This window comes from Rhinopithecus bieti, unplaced genomic scaffold (assembly GCF_001698545.2).
Source record: "Rhinopithecus bieti isolate Rb0 unplaced genomic scaffold, ASM169854v2 scaffold_9656, whole genome shotgun sequence".
NCBI lineage: Eukaryota > Metazoa > Chordata > Mammalia > Primates > Cercopithecidae > Rhinopithecus > Rhinopithecus bieti.
The window spans coordinates 860,017-871,068 of NW_016806205.1; the positions used below are offsets into that span (position 1 = coordinate 860,017).

The following is an 11,052-nucleotide window of genomic DNA, read 5'->3' on the forward strand; positions in this document are numbered from 1 at the left end:
TTTTTTTTTTTTGGAGACGGAGTCTTGCTTTGTCGCCCAGGCTGGAGTGCAGTGGGCGGATCTCAGCTGACTGCAGGATCCGCCTCCCGGGTTTACGCCAGTCTCCTGCCTCAGCCTCCTGAGTAGCTGGGACTACAGACGCCCGCCACCTCGCCCGGCTAGTTTTTTTTCTTTTTTGTATTTTTAGTAGAGACGGGGTTTCACTGTGTTAGCCAGGATGGTCTCGATCTCCTGACCTCGTGATCCACCCGTCTCGGCCTCCCAAAGTGCTGGGATTACAGGCTTGAGCCACCGCGCCCGGCCGTTTTCATATATATTTTCAAAATTCCTCTTTATTGATGAACCTACAGAACTGAGATCAGTGTTCCTTTGTATGTAGTTATTTGTTGTATTTCAGTGCATTTTTGGTTGCACTGTTTCTGGTACTGCTGAGACACAGTATTATTGGTATGAAAGAATTGCCTTAAACTTTGATGATGTTATTGCTACTTAGAGGCTTGAATCTAGATACTCAGATTTTCTACTACTTAAGTCTTATGTAGAGAAATCTCAGGAATATAGCTCTTTATCTTGCCAGAGGAGTATTCTTGTCCTGACACTGCTCACATGGCTAGAGTACAGTCAGCTGGAAAAGTAGAAAATCAAAGTTTACTAATATATATGTAGGAGGTCACATCATTGGCATTTCTTTAAAAAATTCTAATTATTATGATCTTGCACATATCTATTTTAGGTTAAATTTAAGATTTCACTCTACAGTTTTAGGTGAATTAATATCTCATTTCATCTTAGAATACTTGCTTATTAAGTTGAAAATAATTTACTTAAAAAGTTTAGTCTGTTTTATAGAATATGGTCTCTAAGTTAGTAACATAACTTAGTTTTAAATATTTTCAAGAAAGTATAAAATATTAAGTTAGAAAACAACAGATTTGGCCGGGCGCGGTGGCTCAAGCCTGTAATCCTGGCACTTTGGGAGGCCGAGACGGGCGGATCACGAGGTCGGGAGATCGAGACCATCCTGGCTAACATGGTGAAACCCCGTCTCTACTAAAAAATACAAAAAACTAGCCGGGCGTGGTGGCGGGCGCCTGTAGTCCCAGCTACTCAGGAGGCTGAGGCAGGAGAATGGCGTAAACCCGGGAGGCGGAGCTAGCAGTGAGCTGAGATCCGGCCATTGCACTCCAGCCTGGGCCACAGAGCGAGACTTCGTCTCCAAAAAAAAAAAAAGGAAACAACTGATTTGCAGATATGTGGAGTTGTCTACAAGCTTCCACCCGAGTGCTTATGTCAGTCAGTAGTACCATAGGAAGTGTACTTTTTTCTTGTACAGTGTATGATTTTAGAAAAATCCTTTTTAGAACTATATATATATACATATGTATATATATTTAAATATGTAAATTTATAGGCTGGGCGTGGTGGCTCACGCCTGTAATCCCAGCACTTTGGAAGGCCAAGGTGGATAGATCACGAGGTCAAGAAATCAAGACCATCCTGGCCAACATGGTGAAACCCTGTCTCTACTAAAACTACAAAAAATTAGCTGGGACTGGTGGCACACACCTGTAGTCCCAGCTACTTAGGAGGCTGAGGCAGGAGAATCGCTTGAACTTTGGAGACGGAGGTTGCAGTGAGCCGAGATGGCGCCACTGCACTCCAGCCTAGTGACAGAGTGAGACTCTGTCTCAAATAAATAAATATATATATATGTGTATATATATATTTAAAACCATTATATTATAGCTTACAGTATTTTACTATGTAATTAAGAATTTGGAGCTAAGTGATTTGAGAGATTATAAAAGGATGCACACAAAAAAGATTATTCACTAAATTTCTCCTTTTTTTTTTTTTTTTTTTTTAAGAAATGGCATCTTGGCATCTTGCCATCTTGCCCAAGCTGGTCTCGAACTCCTGGGCTCAAGTGATCCTTCTGCCTCAGCCTCCCAAAGTGTTGGGATTATAGGCGTGAGCTGCCATGCCTGGCTGACAATTTCTACATTTTTAATTGCATGAGTAATGTGATTTAGAATTCCTAGATCATGTTAAGGACAGTAATCAGTCTTTTCAGTAAGTCAGAGAATAATCAATGAATAGATTTAAAAGTAACTTTTTTACTTATACATACTATATACACATTCAAATATGCCAGATCAGTATATTTAATTTAATATTAATTTTCTTTCACTGCTGTGACAAGCTCAGTGACTTAAACAACACAAATTTATTATCTTAGGGTTCTGTAGTTCTGTATCTTACAGTACAGAAGCCAAAAATGGTTCTGACTGGCTAAAATCAGCATTGGGAGAGCTGCATTCCAGAGACCCTAGGGAATATTCTCTTCCTTTGCTTTTTTCAGCTTCTGCAGGCTTTCTACATTATTTGGCTGAAGGCGCCTTCCTCCATGTTCAGAACCACCATCAAACCATCATTCTGACCTCGTTTCCATTGACACTCCTTCTCTGACTTTTGCCTTCCTCTTTCACTTTTAAGGACTCCTATAATTACATTGGGCCTACCTGGATAATCCAGGATAATTTCCTATTTTAAGATTAGCTGATTAGCAACCTTAATTCTATGTACAGTTCACTGTTGCTGTGTAACCAAACATTCAAACAGATTCCAGGGATTAAGATTGGGGCATATTTGGGGGCCATTATTCTACCTACTGTAAGTATCAACTAAAGAATAAAGACTACTACTTATCCTTTGGATTGTTAAAACACAAACTTTGTGACTCAGCCACTTATTAGATAAAAATATAGAATAGAATGGAAGCAAAATTTTAAAAATTAACCAGCCATATGAATATTATTAAACTTTATAACACCTAATCAGAATGAAGTGGGATTACTGAAAAAAAAATCTTTATTTAATTTTAGGGTTTTTTCCTGCTATTGTCATTTAATTTCTTAACTAGTATAATTATTACATTATGATGTTAAAAAATACATGATTGCATCACAAGTTTCATGGTTTTTTTCTGTTTGCTAATTTTTTAAAAACTTAAGAACTCACCCCCCACCCTTTTTTTTTTTTTTTTTTTTTGGAGACAGAGTCTCACTCTATTGCCCAGGCTGGAGTGCAGTGGCGCGATCTTGGCCCACTGCAACCTCTTCTTCTTCCTGGGTTCAAGTGATTCTTCTGCCTCAGCCTCCCAAGTAGCTGGGATTACAGGCGCATGCCATCACGCCCAGCTAATTTTTATATTTTTAGTAGAGACGGAGTTTCATCATGTTGGCCAGGCTGGTATCAAACTCCTGACCTGGTGGTCCTCCCACCTCACCCTCCCAAAGTGCTAGGATTACAGGTGTGAGCCACCACGCCAGGCCAAGAAACCCTTTTAACTACAAGTATACCATGATTGATTAAAGTATACCAAGTGTATACACATTGGAATGTTGGCTTAGGACTAAGTAGTACAGTACCCTTATAGAAGACAAAATTAAATGTACATGTTTCTGAGTAATAATTGGAATTTCCTGAAATTCAGACTGTTTTTTCATTAAGTAGACAGTTTTCTTAGGGCACTACACTGTCAATAATGTTTTTGTATTTTGTAGTCATATATAAATTAGTTTTAAGAGTTAGTCAGAGTATAGTGTCAATAAGTTCCAGGTTCAGTGTGTAGTTAGCTTCATCTAAATTTCTGATGACAGCTCTCTTTGAACATCTGTGTATAAAGAGAATCTATTAAAACAGTATAGTTTGGTTCATGCACATTACTAACATTCAGTGCTGCAAGTAGATGACTTTTATTTTCTACCATGGATGGTACTTGACAGCAGCAACAACAAAGACTGTGTAGAGCAAGCTTGTCCAACCTGCGGCCCATAGGCCACATGGAGCCCAGGGCAGCTTTGAATCTGGCCCAAAACAGATAAGTAAACTTTCTTAAAATATTATGAGAGTTTTTGGAATTTTTTTTAGCTCATCAGCTATCGTTACTGTTATATTTATTGTTAGTGTTTCATATTTAGTCAGTATCAGAATAAGTTTTCTATTTCCCATGATTTCAATAAATCATTTTTTATGATAGCATTATGCTTATTGCTACTTTGTTTCCATCTAGCTTCTTCATAATTTCTGCTCTTTCACTATAGGTCATTTCTGTATCTAATTTCATTTGCTTATATATAAAAGTGTTTATGTTTCTTTGAATTATTGTCATCTGACTTGGGAAGACATTTTATTGTGTCTTTTTTCCTTTATAATCTTTGAAGTTGAAGAAATACTTGAACAAGCAGACTACCTGTATGAAAGCGGAGAAACAGAAAAACTTTATCAGTTGCTAACCCAATACAAGGAAAGGTAAGCAATGTAGGATAGGCCTAGGCTTGTGGTTTCCTTAAAATTTTATTTAACAATTAAAATGACCCTTAGTGCTTGAGGTTTTAAAATTGATTATTGTAATTTTACTTCAAAATATTTCTTAAGTTTAATTTATAATATACTATTTGTTTCTTACGTTAAATGCTGCATGTATCTCACTGATTTGAAAAGGTGTTACTACTTACTCTAGTGGAATGTCGATTTTTCCAGTTTGCTTTAGATCGTACAGCATAGGTACTGAATATATGTTTATCCGTTCTAGCCATATTGTATATTTCTCATTCCTTTTAAAGTAATTATTTATTGGTATAGATTAAATGAATTCACTGAGATTTAGGATATTGTATGCCACCATTGAATGGTAACCGCGTATTACTTTAGAAGGATAGTCAGAGAAATAAAAAATACCACCTTTTTCTATTTTTAGTATTAGATTGTAGGTTTAGTGTAGAACATCAGTGTGTACTCATTTTTGGGAGGAGTGTAGAGTGAGAGAAAGACTCAACCCTATAAAGTAAATCATATGGCTAAATAGCATTTCTAGATAACTAATTTACTCATCTCCTAAACTAAAAATATTGAGTCCTTTTCATCTACCTTTTTGAGATTTTCAAAACCAGTTTTCTCCCCAGGACCCACCAAATTTACTTTCCTAGATATCTACAGGATTGATCTTTTCTTCTCCATTCTCCCCTCAGTAATTCAAGGTGGCTGGTTTGTCATTTTATTGTCATGTCATTGATAGCTTGAAAAATAAGCTGTAAGGTAGTTACTCCATATTTGTTGAATAATCACTATCTTAACTAAAGGAACCTTTAGTTTCAAATTTTTATTTTTTGTTAAAAAAAATATAAAGTGAGGATTAAAGGCAAACATTTAATAAAAAGGAATTTATTTTATTTTATTTTTTTGAGACGGAGTTTCGATCTTGTTGTCCAAGGTGGAGTGCAATGGCGCAATCTTGGCTCACTGCAACCTCTACCTCCCAGGTTCAAGCGATTCTCCTGCCTCAGCCTCCCAAGTAGCTGGGATTACAGGCATGCACCACCACGACTGGCTAATTTTGTATTTTTATTGGAGACGGGGTTTCTCCATGTTGGTCACGCTGGTTTTGAACTCCCGACCTCAGGTGATCTGCCTGCCTCGGCTTCCCAAAGTGCTGGGATTACAGGCGTGAGCCACACTGTGCCTGGCCGGAATTTAATTTTTACAATTATTTCTGTCAGTTGTGATGGTTAATAATTTATTAACCATTTCTTATATCACTATATGGAAATGGCAGTTCTTCAAAGAATCCAATGCTCTTACTTGAAGTAACCCATGCATCATGGCATAGTATTCAAACATAGGATTATATTTTGAGATCACATTATATTCAACCATTCATTCATTAGCAAATAATTGTCAAAAACTATTGTGTGTCAGGTGCTATATTTGAGACTAGGGATTCAGCAGTTTTGTATTTTTAGAACATGACCCTGTCTATAAAATTTACGTATTTTATGATACTATGAACTACTGAGTGAGCTATTTGAAACACAGTGCTAGTGAGGCCAAGCCTCAAGTTAATATGTTGAGTTTTGTAGGGCAGATGTTTAGAGAATTTTAATACAAAGATATTTTTGAAAGAAGTCAGTGTTTTAGATACTAGAGGTAAGTTAATATTTATGAATATTAGACATTTTTATAGGAAATTTTAGCAAATAAAGGTTTTGTATTAACGAAAATAACAAATTTAGCATTATTAATAATGGCTTTTGATACCATGTTGCTAGCTTCCTAAGCTGAAAGACCATAATGTATTCATTAGTAATGTAACCCTTAACAATTTTGAAATGTGAGCTAAAATGGTTGTTTTATATTTTATTTCAAATTAGTGAAGATGCAGAGTTACTGTGGCGTTTGGCACGGGCATCACGTGATGTTGCTCAGCTTAGCAGAACCTCAGAAGAGGAGAAAAAGCTATTAGTGTATGAAGCCCTAGAGTATGCAAAAAGAGCACTAGAGAAAAATGAATCACATTTTGCAGCGCATAAGGTGAGTTGCTTAACTGAGCTATTACCATGTACTGAGAGGTACATTTTCTATATTTTTCTATTATCCCTAATTTACATTGGAAGAACAATTTCTCTATTTAAGTTTTTTTCTTTTTATTCAATCTTATATCTTAAGGATAATTTCTCTATTTTGAAGAAGTAGGGAAGATAGTTATTTTATGTTTTCAAAAGAAGTCTTTGTTTTCGTAAACATTTGGTCTAACTTCATGTGTATTTGATAAATTACTTTTGTGAATGCTTATTTTTAAGCAGAAGTTTAGTAATTTCATGAATTACCTATATTTATATACTTAGTAGTATAAGCGCTTCACAAATATTTTCTCATTTTCCTCACGTTATATTTCTGTTTTATTTAGAGGTAGGAATATAACAGTTAGACAACTGAGACCTAGAATGACTTTCACATGTAACTCAGGATTTCTTGTTGGTTCACAACGACGTTTTTCAGTAAATTGTACAGAGAGATGAGGTCATCATTAGCCTTCTGGATTGTTGGACTTCATAGTACCCAAAGGCAGGGTAGAGTTGGACCTTGGGAAAAATTGGCTTGATTGCTCCGAGGCTTCATTAATTGTTTCTCTACTCTGCTGTTACCGGAAAATCTTTTTCATTGCAGACATTTTTTTTCTCCTTATCCTAAGTCTTGTGGCTTTCCACAGCACCTGGGTTTCTGAAGCACGGCCATTGTAGATTCATTTCTTGGGAAAGAAACTCAGGTTGTTCAGTTTGGGTCTGCTGTCCAGCTGTGGCTGTGGAGATAAGGTCACAGTTGACACTGTGGCTGTTCTTACTATAACAATGCAATATGGGAGGAGATGGAACTCCTAGAAAAGAGAATGAGAAAATAAAACATTCAATTACATATTCTTCTAAATTGATACTCAGACCATAAACATGAACCATTATCTCGTGTTGGTAACTTTCTTGGAAAATTCACCACTTTCTACCTTGTATTATAGTTCTCTATAAACATGTCCTATCCCTGAGGTTGTTTTGTTTTGTTTTTTAGACATAGTCTCTCTCTGTTGCCCAGGCTGGAGTATAGTGGTGTGATCTTGGCTCACTGTAGCCTCCATCTCCCGGGTTCAAGTAATTCTTCTGCCTCAGCCTCCCACGTAGCTGGGATTACAGGTGCATGCTACCATGCCCAGCTAATTTTTGTATTTTTAGTAGAGATGGAGTTTCACCATGTTGGCCAGGGTTTCAAACTCCTGACCTCAGATGATCCACTCACCTCAGCCTCCCAAAGTACTGTTACAGGCGTGAGCCACTGCGCCCAACCCTATTCCTGAGTTTCTAGAGGGCCATGTCCACTTTTCTTTATGTATTCCATTGCATTTAATACAGTTTTTATGCTCAATGACTTTTTGTTGGATGAGAATGACTTGAAGAATAAATATTATACAGTTTTACCTTGTATTGAATGGAATATTAAGAATATTATTGTTCTTACACTTTTTTTTAATTTTCAGTGGTATGCAATCTGCCTTAGTGATGTTGGAGATTATGAAGGCATCAAGGCTAAAATTGCAAATGCGTATATTATCAAGGAGCATTTTGAGGTACTGATGAATTATTCAAATTCATGAATTTTAAAAGTCAAATTTTTCTGAATAGGTTTTTGTTTTCATTATCTATTGCTGTATTTCAAACCACCTATGGTAACAGTGGAGTAGAGCCATGACAGTTTGTTATTTCTTTTCTTTTCTTTTCTTTTCTTTTTTTTTGAGACGTAGTTTTGCTGTTGTCATCCAGGCTGGAGTGCGGTGGCACTATCTCAACTCACTACAACCTCCGCCTCCTTGGGTTCAAGCAATTCTCCTGCCTCAGCCTCCTGAGTAGCTGGAATTACAGGCGGACACTACCACATCTGGCTAATTTTTGTGTTTTTAGTAGAGGCAGGGTTTCACCATTTTGGCCAGGCTGGTCTTGAACTCCTGACCTCAGCTGATCCACCTGCCTTGGCCTTTCAAAGTGCTGGTATTACAGGTGTGAGCCACTGCGCCCAGCCAAGTTTGTTATTTCTTGCAATTCTGTGGGTTAACTGAGCTCAGTGGCACTTCCACATCGCTTGGTATAGCTGAGGTCATTTAGACAGCTGCAATCACCTGGGCCCTCAGCTGAGACTACAGTGTCCAAGATGGCCTATCACCTATGAGAGTTTCTCCTCACTTGTTTTTTTTTTATCACTTAGTTGTCTAGCTCAGCCTTCATTATAGCATGGTAGTTGGCTTCCAAGAATGAGTGTTCCATGGGAAAAGATCCAGTGTGCAAACTTTTAGCAAGCCTCTGCTTGCATCATACTTGGTAATATCCTATTAATCTAAACAAGTCACAAGGGCAAGCTCAGTTTCTGTGGGAGGGGACCAGTGACACAAATTCCTGAATATGGAAAGTGTGGTCCAATGTAACAGTCTTTAACACAATTGACACACCACTCCTTGTAGTAATAATTCTATTTAAGATTGATATCTCTGTGTGTATTCTATGTGTGTTTTATTAAAAATATTTTCCCCTAATTTATAGTTAGCTGTTAGGTGCTAAGAATTGCATAGGAGTCTGTATATTTCTTAACGTGTATGAACTTCATTGTCTCAAAAAAAAAAAAAAAAAACTACCACAAAAAACCAGCATATTTATTGCTCTTTTGAGATTATAGGAAGGAAAAGTGATGGAAATATACATAGAAATAGTGCTGAATTTGCTATTTAAATAGTTTTTCAGAATTTTATGGTTTAGTGTCAATTCTTAGTTTATGTAACAACTGGTGAAAAAGAATGACTGGGAGTCAGGAGACCTAGCTTTTCTTGTTCAGGTATGGATAGTAATATATACCTAATAACTGACATTTTATAATGTAACAATTTACCTGTTTCACAGTTTAAAATCCTTGAAATGAGATTACATGATGTAATCACTGGAACCTTACATTGTAGTTGGCAGTGATATTTTCTTTCTTAGTGGCACATAAACTAATGGTGTCATTTTTGATATTTTAGATTCAGGGAAATACAGTAATTTTCTCAGTGGCATTAGATAGATCACTTAATTTCTCTGTGTCTCAGGATGTAGAAATACATGAAGTAACTTCCAAAGTGAATAATGAAGAACTGTAGAAAAAATACAAATGTACACTTTTCTCTTTTTTTAACAAAACAGTGAAGGTTATAGATTATAAAAAACAGTGTTTTATATAAGCTTTCAAATGTACGTTTAAATATATTTTAAATGGCAGTATTTAGTATTTACATATTAAAAGGATCATTTATACTACTTACATTTCAAATTCCATTATATATCCAAAGTGGCAAGGAATTACCATCTTTGGATTCTTTTTGAAAGACCAATGGCAGGAAAGATTGATTATGAAAGAGTTTGCTTGAAAGTACCCCCCGTCAACCCTTCCCTTAAGAAAATTAAACCCTGGCCTGGGCGGCTGCCTCCGCAATGCCAGTGGTTGTTGAGGGGCGGCGAGTGTGGCTGCTGCAGTTTGCCAGGGACCTCGTCCGAGCCCACCTGCTTCTGGAGGAAAGAGCCAGATGTCTCAGAGGTCAGTCTGTTCAACAAGTGGAACCCTAGGGCCTTCTGTATGTTCAGCAAAGAGAGCTCGCAGTGACCTCCCCAAAGGATGGCTCCATCTCAATTCTGGGTTCTGATAATGCCACTACTTGTCACATTGTGGTCATGTGGCACACAGGTAATGGGGCCACCTGCTTGACACATTGTGATGGAACTGACACCAAAGCTGAGGACCCCTTGATCATGAACTCCATAAAATCCTTTTCCGACCACGCTCAATGTGGAAGGCTGGAAGTATACCTCGTGGGAGGCTTCAGTGATGTGGGAGGCAGTTGTCACAAAAACTCACTCATTAACTTCTTAGTGAATCTGACAGGAAAGAAGATGACATTCACTTAGTGGTATTATGATTATGTGTGACAGAATTAAATGACCGGGAAGAAAATGAATACCACTTTCTAATAAAACATGGTATTGCCGTCAACGTGAGACTGCAGAGATTTACAGAGCCGCCTTTCTTTTTTTTTTTGTTTGAGATAGAGTCTTCTCTGTTGGCCAGGCTGGAGTGCAGTGGTGTGATCTCAGCTTACTGCAGCCTCCACTTCCAGAGTTCAAGTGATTCTCCTGCCTCAGCCTCCCGAGTAGCTGGGATTACAGGTGCCCGCTGCGACGCCCATCTAATTTTTGTATTTTTAGTAGAGACAGGGTTTCACCATGTTGGCCAGGCTGGTTCTCAAACTCCTGACCTCAAGTGATCTGCCTGCCTCAGCCTCCCAAAGTGCTGGGATTACAGGCGTAAGCCACTGTGCCCGGCCTACAGAGCCTCCTTTCAAGATCGAGGTCTGGAGGAGCAGCTGCACGCTGCATGAGTTTTAGCAGGAGGACCAAAGATTCGCATTTACAATGCAAAGACAGAACAACTTCGTATAGGACTGTACTCCTGGACGCCATTTCCACATGTGGATTTCTGCTTGCAGCAGGATGACAAGCACATACTAGAGAATCTTTCCGCTTCGTGTCTGGCCAAGCCATCCCCCTTTGTTGAACATATTAGATCTACCTTGATAGTTTTGAAAAAAATACTGCTCCAACTAACACACAGTTTCCTGGAAATAAAGCCCTACTCTACAAAAAAAATGAA

At 37.8% G+C, this 11,052-nt stretch overlaps 1 protein-coding gene and 1 pseudogene across 1 annotated transcript in view; both read left to right on the forward strand.

Annotated features, from left to right (window-relative positions):
* Positions 1–11,052, forward strand: part of RMDN1 (regulator of microtubule dynamics 1) — a 38,951-nt gene that overhangs the window by 16,341 nt on the left and 11,558 nt on the right. The window contains exons 3-5 of the mRNA XM_017875197.1: positions 4,227–4,314; positions 6,213–6,372; positions 7,865–7,954. Of these exons, the coding sequence (XP_017730686.1) occupies positions 4,227–4,314; positions 6,213–6,372; positions 7,865–7,954 (338 nt within the window). The remainder of the gene's footprint in view (positions 1–4,226; positions 4,315–6,212; positions 6,373–7,864; positions 7,955–11,052) is intronic.
* The window catches only part of LOC108531644 (protein N-terminal asparagine amidohydrolase pseudogene), a 3,276-nt pseudogene continuing 875 nt past the window's right edge, over positions 8,652–11,052 (forward strand).